At 43.6% G+C, this 17,740-nt stretch overlaps 1 protein-coding gene across 2 annotated transcripts in view; it reads right to left on the minus strand.

The window, feature by feature from the left end:
• LOC102908301 (SET-binding protein) overlaps positions 1–17,740 on the minus strand; it is a 351,782-nt gene that overhangs the window by 236,250 nt on the left and 97,792 nt on the right. The window contains exon 1 of one of the 2 annotated variants that reach the window (XM_076555563.1): positions 1,450–4,044. The exons of the other annotated variant lie outside the window; for it this stretch is intronic. Within the exon in view, the coding sequence (XP_076411678.1) occupies positions 1,450–1,479 (30 nt within the window). The 5' untranslated portion in view covers positions 1,480–4,044. Of the gene's footprint in view, positions 1–1,449; positions 4,045–17,740 lie in introns of those variants that run through there. 2 annotated transcript variants of the gene reach the window in all.

Genomic DNA, 17,740 nt, shown 5'->3' on the forward strand with positions numbered 1-17,740 from the left:
TATCTCTTAAGAAAAGTATGTACCTTTTAACATGATGTATACCTGACATGAAGCAGAATATAATACACCATGATGAGGAATTTATAGCATGGCCATTGGTGTTCTATGAGCCGAGCCAATTTGCTTATTCTTCTTATTATACTCATAACTTGAATGGCAATGAGGGGCAAAACAATGGCTCTAAGACTTATGTGCACATGTCCACATCATGTATCCATTATATTCTATAACTGGTCCATTTTCTTCTTTTCCAGTGCTTCTGTGGTCACAATGAAGCCGATCTGAGCCATGTTTAAAGAGAGATGGATGGCTGCAGACAATCAATTTATTCCAGATTCAATTTCTTTGAAAACTTAGTAGCCAAAAGAAGAATAGGTTTTAAAAAAGGAGAAAACAATTATGCCAATAATATAATGTCATTTGCCATATGCCACTGTCATCTTTCAATAAACCATGAGAAGATATCACTCCTGGGTCATGGAGGGACATTGTAGACAGACTCAAGAAGGTTTCTTACAAAGAATGGATGCCACTTACAGGTAGAGCAAATAGGTGAGTTATAGAGAAAAGGAAAGGAATGAATTAGAAAAAAGGATAATGAGAAATGAGGCAAAGAGGAAACACTCCTTCCAAGTACAAGCTTATGTGATATGATTTCATAATGTTAGTTCAAAGTTGTTCAAACATTTGTTTTCACTATTGAGAAAAGTGAGACATAAAGCAAAGTAGAGGGAATAACACAGAAAGGAAGTGGGAAGAGAAAAAAGTAGAAAGTGATCAGGAATAGGAAAGGAAAGGAGGGGAGGAGAAGGTAGGAAAAGAGAGGAGAGGAAGGGAGGGGAGGAGAGGGTGGGGAGGGGAGAAGAGGGGAGAAGATGGAGAGGAGAGGAGAGGAGAGGAGAGGGGAGGGGAGGGGAGGGGAGGGGAGAAGGGAGGGGAGGGGAGGAGAGGAGAGGGGAGGGGAGGGGAGGGGAGGGGAGGGGAGGGGAGGGGAGGGGAGGGGAGGGGAGGGGAGGGGAGGGTGGACATACCTCTCAAGCAGCAGCCACAGAGATGATGCCATCTAAGAAGTCCACACCCCCAGAGCACATTCCGTCCCAGCGATGTGACAAAGCTCTGCGCACAGAGCAGAACTGGCTATATTTAGTTCCACTGCTGTGACTCAAGTCAAGAGTGTTCATGGGGGCAGCTGCTGGAGTCTCAGAGACATTTTACTACCTACTCTGGAGTAGCTTGGTCAGGGCCCAGACCTCTGCACTACAGAGCTCCACTGTGTTTATATACAGCTATACAACGGGGCAGCATTTTGAACATAACTGATAGGGCTGTTAACATAGTTTAATGCTCTGCTGTTTAACAGGACAGCTTCTTTCAGAAAACCCAAGTCATCACTCTTGGTTTCTAACAATGTCCCTCCCCCAACCCCTGAAAGCAAATAGTGGCCTTTACCTTATATGGTATGTTCTCTCCTGAGAACATTTCTGATTTTCTGGTCGTCACTTCAACTCCACAGGGCCCTATGCTTTGAAAAAAAAACAAAACAAAAAACTTTCTGGTGTCTACTCAAATATCCCCAGGCTCAACTGACCTATAGAAACTACCCCCAAGTTTTTGTGTTTTGTTTTGTTTGTAACGTCAGGCGAACGGGCTGACTACCTCTGTGTGGGAGTGGGGTGAGGGCTTGCTGAACGGAGGACTGGCAAGTGCCCAGTCTTTATCCTCTGGTGCTAGAAATGAATAGCTCTCAACACCAAGGAAAGTGCTAAGTCTGACAACTGTTCAGAAGTGGAACTTGAACTGAAAAGTCCCTTAGGTAAGTGTGAGTCACTATTGTCATACGCCGCCACCCTGTGAAAGCCTGTGGGACAAAGGCACACATTCCCTTCTCGTTCAAGGAGACGGAGTTATGATGTGTGCTTGGCAAGGATCATACAAGGTAGAATCGGGAGACGAAAGAGGCTCCACACAAGTGTTTAGAGAGGAAGAGGCATGGTGTAAGAAGCTTGGGGAGATTTCAGAGATGCTCCCTTCTAAAGAATAAATAGAGCAGTTAGAGGAGAGAAAACAAGCCGGGATGTGCCTTATTTTTCCATTGAGTGGCATCAGACATCTAAACAATGGCAAAGCTGCCAATCCTGAGCCTCAGCTGACAGATTTTTCATAAGTAATCCCCAGAACAAAGGTCACTTATACAGAGTACTTTTCAAGAAGAAAAGTCCTTACCTAGACACCGGAAGCTAAATGCCCCTCTTCCGTGGAAGAACACTAAGAAAGGTAAGCAGAAAGTAGCCAGGAGTGTGCCTGTGTCCTCGGGAGCATGGCCCCTGTCTCTGCACAGACCACCTCTAAGAGAGGAGTGGTGGCCTGGCTGGACATGATGGAACCCTTAGCCACTCTGCACCTTGGAAAGGAGAGCCCCAGGAGGAAGATGGACGTCAATCATTCCTGCCTGGCAGAAAAGAGCCACTGAGGAGGCAAGTGCCAGGTGCAGCAAAGGGTATTAGAATAGCGGAGTTCACCGACGGGCTGTCCAATCCCTTTAACCCAGTCTGGCTGAAGGGCCAAGAGAAGAACATTCTCATTAGGATATGTAATGGATCATTTCCAGTGACCAGATGGTTCCCCATAAATACATTAATGACTTTATAGGCATGTCTGCCTGGAAAAGTAACAGTTTAACCACCACAGGACGGAAAACTTAACTTTTGGGTTCTCCATAAACTAAATAAGAGACCAGGGCCTTATGAAATATTATGTGTGAAATCACTCTCTTTCCTATACCTGGCTGTTTTCATAGAGGGAACTTAATAAACATACTTGGCTTGAATGAAGAAAAAAATAGAGTGCACCCATACTTTCCAGGTTGTCTAAACATGGAAGGTCACAATGCTGAGAGAGACACGCACATATGAATAAGTACAAACATGCCCCCACTAGCAACAAGGTGAAGGCTGTTCACCTTGAACAGCAGAGCTTTGGTGGGACGGCCCTGGTTTCAAGTGGAGACATCTCCAAAGCAGTCATGTATAAACATGCCAAGCAGTTCCTTCCTGCTAGCTCCACACACTTCTTGGAACTGTCTGGCTCTACCTTCCTGTCCCCAACCATCGCTCAAACACCTGAACAGACCCAGTTTGTGTGTGTGTGTGTTTGTTTTCAACGCTTATCCCCTCTCCACAGATCTTTCAGATGTACACCCTTGCAAGCAGTCTAATTTTGCCACTCCCTTACTGCCTCCTAACAGCTCCCATTGATTTTAAGTGAAGAAGATGAGTCTCTTTTTGGCAGTGAAACCAGAACAAAAATCCAACTCTTCCAGCCTCATCGGACCCCCCATCGCACTGACCTGACTGGGTATCTTCATCTACTCCATGCTGCCCTTCAATTCCCCAAAGCTGCTTTACCCATGTGTACCTTCTGTGACAGTGAGGTGCCTCACCTCATCCTGGGCTGCTCCTCACTTCTCCTGTCACAAGCTAACTTGCGTTCCCCTTCTGAACACATGGATCAGGAGACCCTTTGCCCTCACGGCCCTTGTTGGGTGTGGAACTGTGTGAGGAAAGCTGAACTTGTTAATCCATGCCATCAGGGTGTGCATGAAGATCACGCCTGAGAATGGGCATAGGAATCTTAGATCCGTTGCAAGGATGCATACAACTGTTTTTCCGTCACTGCTCTGCAAGGACTCAAAGCCCTAAAACAAAATGGAAATGCTATAACAGAAGCATCTCTTTCACCAAACACCCAAAAGCAATTCTTTCCAAAGCATGCCCTTTGTTATATTGGGCTAAGACATTAGCAGCCACAACTTGGTGAATTATTAGCTTTGGGATCTCCCAGCATTAAATACAAACCCAGTTAGTTCCCTTGGGTCAGAGAAACCACTGACAACAACCAGTTGAGTTTCCACAATCTCTCTCCATCTAGCACACCTGGTTCTTAGGTACCAGCATCTTCAGAATGCTCAGTATTAACTGTGGAGGGGAATGATTGATCAGCTGTGGGCTTCTGTCCACACTTTCAAAGGCAATGACCTGAAAGGGACATGAAGTAATTCTCCCACCGGGCTGGCCATCCTAAACCCACTTCTTCAACCCCCCCCCCTTCCCTAAGCCCAGACAGGTGCCTTCTCTGCACTTTCTCTTCCCTTCCCCTCTGGCCTCTGGAAGCAGCACCAGCAAGAGCTCACAGAAAGGAGGTGAGCAAGGTCAGGGCAGATTCTCCCCTACTGGAAGCAGGACTCCTAGCAGGTGCTACTGCCTGCCGCACACTTGGCTTGCACACCCCCTTGTCAGTAGCCATCCCCACCAAACATGCATTTTCTGGAACTGATCTCCCTGGTAACCACAAGCCTGCTGTGATCAAGGCTCTGCTAAGCTATGCTACTCATCTAGAGTGACAGCAGCAATCTAGCATTGTCTGTAGAGCCAGTTCAAACCTCAAAGGAGAGACACACACTTCAAGAAGCAGAAACTGGAGCCGGAGAGTACAGACAGAGGTAAGTTTTAAGGAGGAAGGGGTGTATGTGCATCGGAGCCTGAACATTTGTGATAGGAGAGTTCTTCAGGATCTGTCTCTGGGCTTTAGAAGGGCTGTGGGAGAGAAGCGAGAGGATGGAGCAGAACAGACTTGAACACACTTTCCCAGCATCTACTGACCCTCCACAAAAAGCTCAGGCTTTCATTTCCTGTTTGCCTTTTAAACTATTATGTGGGGTGTGCTTTGCCATGTCAAAGGACTCTACAAATACAGATAGTAATAATCAGGATATCAATAAAATCTTCAAGTTTGTGTTTTACTTTTCCAATATATAAAAGCTTCTTAGAACCCAGACTTTGTCTATGGTATCGAACACAATGACAAGTAGAGTTGAAGCTCCATAAATATGTGCAACTCTTTTGTTGACTGACTAACAAAGAAAGTGTGCAGAAAAATCCACCATAGACCTAGCACTGCCTCTGAGCAGCAGTAGGCACACAACAAGTGGATGAATTCACGTCTAGCTGGCCTGGGGTTGACCTTGAGCAAATGACACCTATCTCCAGAGAATATCTGCTCAGGTCACAAGCCCTAGAAGAGAAGATAAGCAAGGGCTATTTTGGTCTCCTAGACACTTAGGACAAGGGATGGGCTGGATGTAAGTGGTGGTCTCTATCCACTCCCAAGGCAAACTGATAAATTCAGCCTTACTGTGGGGCCTCACGCTTGCAGTGTTCCTACAAATACACAGCACCGAAGATCAGAGATTTCCCTACAATCCAAAGAAAGTCCTGAAGCCTGAGAAATTAAATATTTCCTCCTAAAGGGGCAGTGGTATTTTAGATTTAGCCATTTTTCTTAGGATACATGTTTGATTCCTGGCATTGTTCCTCAGAGAGTGACAAAGAATTCAAGAAAGAGACAGAAATGGCATCCTCCAGTTTAGCAGAAGACAATGTGTTGTATCAGAAGAAAAATACGGAAAGAAGGAAAGTAGCGTCATTTCAGGCCATTTCCATACCCAACTTCAATGCTGTCTCAGAGAAATGCCATCCCTCTGTGGGACTTGCTGTTCTTTTGTAAAGAGAATAGCCTCTTCTTCATGGTGAACAGGGACTGTGACACATGTAAGAGCTGCTCCAAGATAACTGAAAAGTGGATTGATTCTAAGTGAAATCTGAAACCTATAATAGCACAATGGAAGTCATGCCATATATGGTTATACGTGCCTTTGAGAAAACAAGCACAAATTGAAGCATTGGAGTTCTAACTTACATACTAAAAGTTATTATTTAAAAGTTTAAACATATGTGAGAAAAATTCATAGTAAATATGCTGACATCTGGCACTGACGCCAATATGTCAACACTCATAAGCAAGAAAACAGCTATAAAATTATATTTAGGTCACAAATTAGACCACTGCTGAGCATTCTGGTTAAACATTAACACACACCAGGCTCTGCCTGGAACCTGTTCCTTAAGGTGCAGTTCTCCAGCTAATGAATCCATCATTGGCAGATTACCTTCAGGCAGCAATATTGAAGAAGTGTGTTCTGAGGCCTTGTTTACCTTTGTGTAGGTAGAAGGAAGTTTAGAGGAGAGGAGAAAGAGAAAAGAAACAAAACGAAGATGGGAGAAAGGAAGAATTATTGCTCCTATAGGGCAGCGCAGCACAAAATTTATAAAAGTGGCGTGTGTGTGTGTGTGTGTGTGTGTGTGTGTGTGTGTGTGTGTGTGTAAGAGAGAGAGACAGAGACAGAGACACAGAGAGAGAGAGAGAGAAGGGGGAGGGAGAGAGAGAGAGATCACCTGAGAAACAGTGAGAGTGAGAGTGGAACTGTTTAGACAGGGAAGCATTACCCTCTAAACAGGCAATCATAATAGAGCTCTGCCATCTTAGAGATTGCCACAGATTATGGGCACCTACAGAACAATATTGTCTCTCCCCTCCATCCTGCATTTGTTCAGCTGTGACCCAAGAGTTCTTTACAGACCTCTGGTTCTCAATCCTTGCTGCCATAAAATCGCACGAAGGGCTTTAAACAAATATCCACCCTGGTGCACATCCCATATGAGAATCTTTTTTTGTTGGAGAACCGGCATTGACATTTTAATAGTTCCCCTGGTCAGTCTCACGTGCATGCTGTGCAAGCTAACAAGCACCAGTCTAGATTATTCCAGATATTCTAGACTAATGCCCAGCCTCTGACATTGTAGCACTCAAGCATGCTATTAGCTCTCAGACTTAACCATACATAACTCTTCCTACTTCTTTGTGCCTCTGGGAAGGATAACGAGAGGGAAACTGATACATCAAATACAGATGTTCAATTCACACACAATCAAAATGTAAATCGTCAAAGCCCACCAAGCATGAACAATCTGAGCTTCATTGCAGAAGAGCTACATGGGTCATTTGGATTGTTGTTGCTTTGCAAGGAACCTCCAAGTTAAACAAGTGCCCACTATGAAGCTACAATCCCAGCTCTTAACAGCATCCTGATCCAGGAAGAGTTTGCTTGGAATCTCAGCAGCTTAATGACATTTTCCATCCACAACTTATTTTAAAAAGTACAAATTAGAAAGTAAACTTGGGGGAAAGAACTATTATATTTATTATTAACAATAACCAAGGTGAATTTGCATCCTGAAGATAAAAAAGAAAACTAAAGTAACAAGTAAATCCAAAAGTGCTCAATGACAATCATAGTCTAGGGCAGTGGTTCTCAACCTGTGGTTCATGACCCTTTTACAGGGGGTCACCTAAGACCATAGGAAAGCACAGATGTTTACATTATGATTCATAACAATAGCAAAATTATAGATATGAAGTAGCAGCACAAATAATTTTATGGTTGGGGGTTACCACAAGACAAGGAACTGTATTAAAGGGTCAAAGCATTGGAAAGGTTGAGAACCACTGTTCTAGGGCTATTTGGTGTAGAGGAAGATGGCTCTACCCATAAATATCTCTGTGTTAGTCCATCATAATTACAGAGACAGAAAGTTTATGTTTTATAAATTCTATTTAATCAGTCAAGGCCACATTCACATTTATAATCCTATTTGATGGTTTTCTAAGGAAAAATTTTCAATCTTTCAAAATACCTAGGGTTAGCAGAAAGCATTCCTAGTTTCTTGTTAGGTTTTGAAATGATATCTGCAGCCTTCTCACAGGAAGTTAACCTTTAGGTTTTCTTCAACAATTTCCATTCATGGATACATCAAATACGCAACTTTACAAACCCAGGAATCTTTAACGGGCTGAATGTGACCCTAGTCTGTAAAACAATCTGCCCTGCTACGACGTGTAGTTAGTAGGCTGGACCTAGAACAGTTCAACAACCCCATCCATGCTACTTCTAGTATCTACAGTAAAGGAAAAGAACTCAAGCCATGAGGAAGACACGGGGGTTTTAAACACAGCAAAGAGCAATAAAATAAGAACACACCTGTGACGGTAAGTAGCATTATGGGACCCAAGAGGAAAATGAGACTGTACCAGTAAGGACCACACATGGCATGTTGTGATCATTTTTAATTGTACTTTAGTAACTCATAGCATTCCAAGAAGAGAGATTTGAAAGCAGTAATTGGCACTGTTTGGCTGTGCATGCACTAAATTTCAACACAATGCCATGGTAAGCAGGGAAGTCATTCACAAAGCACCTGCTGGTGAGCCCCCAATGGCTTTGACTCCACATCTGCTGCACATAGTTACGCAAGAAGAAACACTCAGTCAACACCCTGCTCTGGACAAAACTGTATTTCCCTTGTAATTAGAGGATAGGGTTCCCACTAAATTCCCCAAAACTAGGACATGATCCTCTATATGTGAGCCTTGCCTGGAACACAAAGTAGAACATTTGTGTCCATAAATGCCTCCTTATTTTGTTACCCAAGAAAGAGTTGTGACATGTAAGTTAGATCCTAAGACCCATCTTGACCCCAATAGTCATTTATGAAGGAATGGGATCAGAATGCCAGGTCAAATCTCTCCACCATATCATTTGAAGGTAGGTGGCTTGGAACAAGGGGACAAGCATGTCACCCTGTCATTTATTTTAGTGACTTTAGGAAATGATGCAATAGGTAAGAATGACATCAAAAGGACAAGGATCCTTCAGACCTGCTTTCCATTCTTAACTCCCAAATCCCCTTCAATGAAGAGATGTTCATCACAATACAAAACCGCTAGGCCTCTTTGCATCAGTTCTTTTGATTTGTCCCTATCCATCTATTGCCTGTCAAGTACTCTGCAGGGTCAAATCTCTTTAGACCTGTCTACAATTTTACTCAAGCCCAGATACTTTGAATTAAATATTAACAGTTCCAGTTCTGCCACTGGTTACTGACTATGGCATGTAAGCTCTTCCCTCACCCCTGGGACAACTAGGTAAAACTGTCTCTAATTACATCTAAAATTCAGGCCTAAAATTCACTCCAGATCCTGTTTAAAAGCATGTTTGGAAAACTACAAAGCAACCATTTTACATGGTGGATTTTACCAAATGCTGTACAATGGGTACAGACCCAAATGTTTCTATGAAGGGGAAAACTTCATGTGCCAGAAGAGAGGTGTCTTTGGCTCTCTTATGCCTTTTGTTATGCTGCTCCATGTTAGTGATCCCATGATTAACCTGACGCCAAAACAGGTCAGCCACAGTAGTTCTGGAAACTAGGGCTATGGTAAACATCACAAACCAGCTCTGCTAATCTCTTGTTTTGGGCCTCATAAAGAATAGGTGGGTTTGGGGGGTTTTGTTTTGGTTTTTCAAGACAGGGTTTTCTCTGTGTAGGTCTGGCTGTCTTGGAACTCACTCTGTAGACCAGGCTGGCCTTGAACTCAGAGAAATCTGCCTGCCTCTGCCTCCTTGACTGCTGGTATTAAAGGTATGCACCACCACCACTGAGCTAGGAATAGTTTTTTCTTTATGCCTATGACCTACAAGAAGCTGAACCAATCGGGGTGGGGGGTGGGCAGGAGCTATAAGACCAGGCTGTTAATCCTAAATGGTCTCCTAATTGGGTAATTTTAAAATCCCTAAATAGCAGTTCTTGGAAAAATTTCTTTAGCCATCCATGTGGCTTTTGCTTGATCCTATACCCTCTCTATAGGGCTGCAGATTTTGAAGCTGAGGATGCATTCCTCAAAACCTACCCAGTCTACAGTTTTGCACGCACTAGAAGTAGCTGAGCATCTTGACATCCTCCAAGGTTGGTCCTCACCATTGGTCCTCACCACCACATATTTCTTTCTCTATTCTTTCTCATTTTCTTTCTTTCTTTCTTTCTTTCTTTCTTTCTTTCTTTCTTTCTTGCTTGCTTGCTTGCTTGCTTGCTTTCCTTCTCTCTCTCTCTCTCTCTCTCTCTCTCTCTCTCTCTCTCTCTCTCTCTCTCTCTCTCCCTTTCTTTCTTTCTTTTTTGGTTTTTGTTTTTTGAGACAAGGTTTCTCTGTGTAACAGCCTTTCATGTCCTTGAACTCTCAGAGATCATTTCTAAGTAGTATGTTTGAGCTGGCATCCAAAATAATATTTGTCTTAGTTAAAGTTTCTTTTGCTGTGATGAAACACCACAACTGAAGAGCAAGTTGGGGAGGAAAGGGGTTCTTTAGCTTATACTTCCACCTTGTGCTTCACCACTGAAGGAAGTCAATACAGAAACTCAAAGAGGGCAGGAACCTGGAGGCAGGAGCTGATGCAGAGGCCATGGAGGGCTCCTGCTTACTGACTTGCTTCCCCTGTCTTGTTCAGCCTGCTTTCTTATAGAACCCAGGACCACCAGCCCAGGGATGACACCACCCACCAAGGACTGGTCCCTCCTCCATTGATCAGTAATTGAAAAATTGTCTTAACAGCTGGATCTCATGGAGGCATTTCCTCAACTGAGTCTCCTTCTTCTCTGATGACTCCAACTTGTGTCAAGTTGATACATAAAACTAGCCAGTACAAGATTTTAAATATTTTTCTTTATTTTTATCTTCAGATTTTTTTTATTTCAGTTTATTTTTAGCTAATGTGCAGGAACACTAAGATTGTATAGATTGTGGGCAACATTGTCTGATGTTTTGATACAAATGCATACACAATGTTTAATGTTTACATCGTGGTAAATATCTCGATCTCCTAAAACATTTACCCTCTCTTTATAATCATAACACTGAAGATGATTCCTTGTTTGTCAAAACACACAGTACCTAAGGTATTATATACTTACCTAGTGTGCAATAACACAGCAGGACTGCTTATTTGTATCTTGATAACCCAGGAACCATTGCTTAACTTTTCCCCTCCCTTTCCTCTGCTGTGAGTGGGTACCATTTTCCTCTCAGCTGCTATGAGATCAATATTTTTAGAGTCCACATCATATAAATGAGAGCATGTAGTATCTGTCTTTCTGTTCTTGGCTTGCTTCAATTAATATAGTAGTCTAAAGTTCCATCTACATTGGAGATAATAAAATTCATTCCTTTTTTGTTTTTTTTGGTTTTTTTTTTTTTTTTTGCTATATGGCATTACCCTCTGTATTAATACCACATTTACATCATTTGCATTATTCACTTAGAATACAAAATTCCAATGTGTTCTAAGACCACACATTGAAAATCATGGCCTTTCGAAATTTAATATGGCCTAGTTCTGGTCAACCACAACTATAAATTACAATCACTTGGAAAAGATCACTGATGATGAATCCTATGTGAGTGTAGCAGAACTTTCCCGTGAAAACCCAGGTCATGAAGCCTCAATGTCTATAGTGTTTTTTTAAACAATATGTATTTATTTCCATTTTATATATGTGATTATTTTGTCTATATATGTACCATGTATGTCCCGGTGGCCTCAGAGGCCAGAAGAGAGCATTGGATCCCTGGAACTGGAGTTGTAGATGGTTGTGAGGTAACACGTGGGTGTTGGCAACTAAACCTATATTCTCTGCAAAAGCAGCCAGAGCTGTTCACGGATGAGCCATCTCTCCAACTCCAACATCACCAATGCTCAATGACATTTACATCATTGGTCTTGTCCAGTCACCTCACTTTATCAGCAATAAAAGGGACATTGAGAGGATCAGAGAACACCTGGCTATTAAGATATTGCACTGAAGGGATGAGAAAACAATAGATACTTTTGAGGGTCAGCCTTAAAGTCTATAACCAACCAGTTGTAACCAACTGTCATGACTCCCCAGTAAGCAGATGTGACCTGGAAATCATATCTATGCCTGAATTTGAACTCCTTGATCTTGTATCATGAGTTCGTAAGTGAGACTGCCATGTCATGTCCAGAAGACAGCTCACAGCACTCCTCCCTACCCTCCAGCTCTGACATTCTTTCCACCGCCCCTCCATGATGTCCCCCATGCCTTTCATTGGGTGTATGGGGTGGTACTGACATAGGAGTCCCATTTAGGGCTGAGCACTCAGTCTCTTATTCTCTTTCCTTTGATCAGTTCTGCATCTCTCCATTGACTGCTGCCCACTGCAGAAAGAAACTTCTCTGATCAAGGCTGACCTGACGTAGCCCAGGTCTACAGGTATAAATATAAATATCTAGAAGGCCATTTGATAGCATGAACATTTAGCAGAATATAAATAGTTTCACCCTAGAGTCTATGACCTCCCTAGTCATGGGCTTTTGATGGATTACAGTACAAGGTCTGAAGCTCTGAAATTCCCTCCTGGAAAGCCTGCCTGAAAACCAATCAGAGAGTGACTGGTTACCCCCTTACAATCATGCCACTCTTAGATGATGGGCATAGCATGTCTGGCAAGGTGGTATGTCAGCATGCAGAGGCCAGTGCAGTTGATACCATTGATGTTCTTCCTCCTCAAGCAGCCTGCACAGCCCCTCCAGCACTGTGAAAGCTAACCAGGAAGGGAGCTCCCCGGCTGATCTCAGACTGATGTCTTTCTGTCCCTCAGACAGTGTGTGGCGCTTCAGCGATAGTGTCTTATCATGTTATCTGGAGTAACCAAGGGCCTTGGCAATAGCCTTGTTGCTTTGGAGACCTCGGGCTCCTTTTTAACCTATAATCCCTAAGGAAGTATTCCATGCCTAACCCTGTGAATTTTATTTAATAATCCATGCCTTCTGAGAGAAGCATTGTCCAACCATGCAGGGTAATTCCCTCTGAACTCTTTTATTAGGTTGTATTTTGAAGTTACCTTACTCATTAATGGTTACATAGGCTTTTTCAAAGATCCGTAGTTTAGTTTAACCAATTCACTGCATCCTTCTCACTCCCATACCCCTCCTCCCATCCTCATTCAATCACCCAATCTTTCAGCCTCCTGTCTTGTGAATGAAATTTCCTAAGTGTTATACTATGCTTCCAATTATTTTTTAAATTGGATCGTGAGATATGCTTCCATATGACTTCTCATACACCCTTACCCACCACACCCACAACACCTCAATTTTTCCCATCCTCCCACACCTCACCTCCAGTTATCATAGTTTGGTTCCTACATAATAACAGAGGAACGTTCTGTTCATCTGGCCACCCCAACGACCAAGGAGAATCCAGCAGGATCACTTGTGACTGGGAGGTTCCAACATTCTTGAAGCTCCCCTCTGCGTAGTTTCTAAATATAACAGGCAGGCAGGCATCCTGAATAACTCTTGGCTGCTTTGGCTTCCTTGGGATAAACTTTCTTTCTCCACGATTCTGCTGCACCCAAGAATAGAGCCCTAAGGGGAGAAATTCTTCTTCAAAGTCAGAGCTAGCGAGCACTGTGTGTGGTAAGCTGGATGGGGGAAGGTGGGATGCACACTTCTAACATGAGCCAACATCAAACAGGGTCTTCAGACGGTACCCACAGGATGCACAAAGGGGCTAAGGAGCAAGATGGGGGGCGGTCAGTTACAGACAATTGGCACATCTCAGTGGGCAGGGGAGGAATGTGGGTAACAGGTTTGGCTCCTTCAGGTAGCAGGGGGCAACACGCAAACTGCACGTGTCAGCAGGCACTGACCACTGCCTGGCACTGGCTCCTCCAGGAGTCAGAGCCCTAGCTCAGTCCCTAAGGGGTGGGCTCTGCTACAGTTCTGACTTCATTCTCAGCCAGACAGCAGGCGGCTCTCGCCTCGCCCTCTGCCTCTTGCTTTCTTTCCAGTAGGAGAGAGTTTCATGTAAACAGAAAAAAATTTGTCTGGGACATCGGCAGGCATCTGCATTTTCTCAGTCACTTAATACAAAGCGCAGATTCCTTATTTTCCTGCGGCCCCCACCTGGACATTCTTCAGCCTGAGAAATATCTGAGTTTCGGAGTGAGTGGAATGTCAGGATCACATGATATGACACTTTCCTTCTGAAGAGAAAAACATTTCAATGTTGTCACTTATTCACCACCCACTATACATCGGGTACTTTATACAAACTAAACCAGCTCCTGCTCAACCCTAAAAGCTGTGGAATTCGCAGAACATAGGAGACGGGGTAGAGAGAGGCAGAGAAAGCTGAAATGGCGTGTCTAAAATTTTTATAGCTAAGTGTATGAGAAGTGGAGCTGTGGGAAAGCAGCTTAATGGGTTAGAGTACTTGCTGTGCAAGGACCTGAGTTCAAATTCCCAGCACCCACCCAAAACCATCCAAACTAGGCTGCAGGTGCCTGCAATCCTGCACTGGAGAGCAGAAGGAGGAAGCTCGTTCCTGGGAGCTTACTGGCCATCCAGCCTAGCTGCAGGTTAAGGATTCTAATTCAGTGAGAGACCCTGTCTTAAAGGCAACAAAGCAGAGCACAATTGAAGAAGACATTTCTATGTACCTCCTTGGCCTCTGCATGCTCAAGTCCACGCACCAAACCCCACCCCAACAACAACAACAAAATCAAAGTGTAAGGACAACCCATTTCTGATCTCTGGTCCAAGCCCATGTCCTCCAGAGCAGGGAGAGGAAAGAGCAACGGTGAGCCATCCGTTTCCTACCTCAGCTCTACCTTCAGCATTAGGAAAACTGACCAGCCAGATCATCTGATGTCCTTCCCTGCTTTTCAAGACTTGAGCCACAACATCTATAAGAAACCCAAGCATTCCAGGAAGAGTCTGATGGACTCCTCAGTCTTGAAGGAAAAGTTAGGCTTTCCATTTCACCAAGAGAGGAAGAAACTTAGCTGTGGCTCAAACTGAGGAGGACTTGGCATGAGAAACCAAAGGGCAATTCTCCTCTGTGGGAATTCCTCCAAACTTCAGAAAAAGTGTGCAGCTTGGAGATGGTTAAAGGTACCCTCAATATGTGTTGTCCTCCATCGCTGCAAGATGCCAGTCTCCCGGGGGTCTGATGCAAAGGCCGAAAAAACAAAACACTGACTTGCCTGCTATTTACCCGGTAAATGTATCTTTTCTGTTAGAATAAGAATGCATGCAATAAGAGGAGACATCTACAGGAAGCCCTTCTCTCATGCAATATTTTATTTCTAGAGCAGTTTCTTAACTGCTTGATGCACGTCTGAGGATGGAACTGGATCACCTTAGATCAAGAAGTTCAAGTGTGATCTTTAGGATACACAATACTATCCCTGGCCTCTCTACACACTAGATGCCATTAGCATCCCGTACTCAACTGTGTCACTCAAAAATGTCTCCAGATATTACTAGGTATCTCGTGGGCTAGAAGAAGGGGAAGATTGTTCTTTATTTAAACCACTGCTCTAGAATATCTTACCCTACCCTACCGCCATTCCCAAATATGAAGAAGTGCATTCAAAAATTGTGTGTGTGTGTGTGTGTGTGTGTGTGTGTGTGTGTGTGTGTGTGTGTGTAATTTTCTCTGAAGCATCTGAAGATACATAATCTACATTTTTTTTCCCATTAAAATCCATGGACTAAAGTGAAACTCCTGAGAGAGAATAGCTATGCTCCTGGGCTTCCAGGATGAAAAAAAAAATTGTCCTGCTTTGGTTCAACATTTGTCTTCTGTCTTGTTTTGAAAGCCCTGACCTCTCCTTCCAGTTCCTTCTCCAGTACATTTTCCCCAACATCTTCTGAGTGCCTTGTTGCTAAGCTAATGTCCCTTTTAACCTGTTTGAGGTCCCTGGAGGCTGATTTCTCATAAGTGCTGCTGTCTTTGAACCCCCAGGAGCCTCAACAGAAAGTGTCAGGCACACAATACAATTTCATAAGTCATTCTGAATAAACATATTTTAGTAAGCATTTCCATTTAGATATTACCCCACACCATATCCCTCCCACTCCCTTCCCCATCCCCAGAACCTGAATGGTGGAGGAAAAAAAAAAACAATTGTCATGATGTCACACACAGGGGCAGGATGGGGGTCAAGGGCTGCCACACAAAATACAAAGTATGTCCAAGGTCGATTTCAAACCTCTCCAAGGTAAGAAGTTCAGTTGGGTGATTCCTGAGTTTCTGGGATGGGAGTCCTCAAGTTAAGCTGAATAACTTAAAAATCCCAAGGCTTGAGAAAAGGAGAATGAATCTTTGCCATGGATGAACCTGCTAATTAGTTATCCAATACCAAGTGGTCAGCTGTAAAGCCATACACATAGAAGCAACACCTAACTGATGCAGCAGATTGTATTTTTATATGTTTCATAGATATGGAATAATAACTATTATAGAATTAAGAGACTGAATTTGAGAGGGGATGGATGTGGGAAGCGTTGAAGAGAGGAGAGGAAGGGAGCAAGTGATGTAATTATATTTCAATTAAAAAAAAATGCATGGAAAAGCAACCCCAAACAAAATAAAAGAGATGCACTGAATGTTAACACAGCCAATTCGAAGAACTCTTGCCCACCAGGTCTGCAAGCAATCCCAGCAGTCACTTGAAGAACAGTAGAGTCCCAGGCTTTCTGGGACCCCAGATGGCCAGGTTATCCAAAGGTTCTCAGTGTATGCAGGGTCACAGCATATGTGTGATTGCCCTGGTCATCACTGTCAAGTCTGCTTGGCTCTGACTAATCAAAAGAAGAAAAGGAATGAATGGTTATTTAATAAAACACCTTCTATTCAGTAAACAAAGTCTCTGGTAAGCTTGAGGAACAGGTTGGCCTCAATGTTTGTTTTGCTTTATTTGAGACAGGATCTCACTCTACAGCACAGACTGGAACTCACTGCTTAGCTGATCTTGAACTCATGGTGATCCTCTTTAAGTACCAGAATTAAAGGCATGAATATGGTATTTGAGAGCTAGTTCCTTTCAAAATGGTGGGCAGGAGCAGCGAAAAGATCTTGCTAAGGAACAAACTCATGTTTTAAAGACTTGCTTCTTTTAGTTGTTGCTGTACTGTTTTTTAAAACTGAGCCCAAAATATGCAAAATCTGCTTTTCTGAAGCCAAAACAACCACACGCAGAACTGACAGTGGGGCCTGTGGCTCCTTTTCCGGATAATACATCTCCTGTGCTTCTGCAACAGCTACCAAGGTTCAGCCGAGAAGCCCAGAAGTCTGGGGTGGGTGGGGATCCGCTGGAAAGAACAAGCTGGTAAATTACATCATCCCTGAGCTTGCTGCTGAACTGAATTGGGATCACACAGCTTGCCACACAATGACTTCTGCCTGCCTCTCCGGGGACCAGCAGAGCAGCCCTGGACAGGCCTTATCAGGAGGAATTGGTGTGGAAAAGTACTTTCTGAAATAGAACTAACATAAACCAGGCATGCCGCAGTTGGTTTTTGGTAAATTTCAGGAATGTGGGCGGAGTTGGTTTACTATGCAGCTGGGTGAGTTTGGACTGCTTGCTGAAGGCCTGATGTCCACCTACTTCCTCCGCTGTTAGCAGAGAAGAGGAGAAACACAGCAGAGAATAAAGCCTCCTGTTTGCTTGTCTGTTTGTTTGTCTGTCTGAAGACAAGAAGATCGAACAGGATGAGGAGGTGACAGATTGCTGCTCTGGCAGAAACATGAATGCTGATCGTTTTCCTGTGGAGAGGGCACAGCTTGAGAAGAAACTCCTCCGGGTGACTCTCAGCTCGGCCTCTCCAATTTCTCCAACAAGCTGCGTAAAGTCAGAATTTTAGAGGGACCCTGTTCTTCACAGGGACATGGAATTTCCATACATCCATTTTAAGCATCTTTACAGCCAGAACTTCATATACATCAAGCAGAAAGGTAGACCAGCACACATTTCACCCTTCGGGGTCCAGAAGGAAAAAGTGAGAACTGGGGAACTTAAATGATTGATCTAAGGTCCCAAAGCTGTTTGGGTAAAGCTGAGTCAAATCCCATGATCCTCTTCTCCCTTTATCCACTGTCAATAAACAGCATTTACCATGGAGTACATGGGATCCAAGGGAAAT

This window comes from Peromyscus maniculatus, chromosome 19 (genome assembly GCF_049852395.1).
Source record: "Peromyscus maniculatus bairdii isolate BWxNUB_F1_BW_parent chromosome 19, HU_Pman_BW_mat_3.1, whole genome shotgun sequence".
Classification (NCBI taxonomy): Eukaryota; Metazoa; Chordata; class Mammalia; order Rodentia; family Cricetidae; genus Peromyscus; species Peromyscus maniculatus.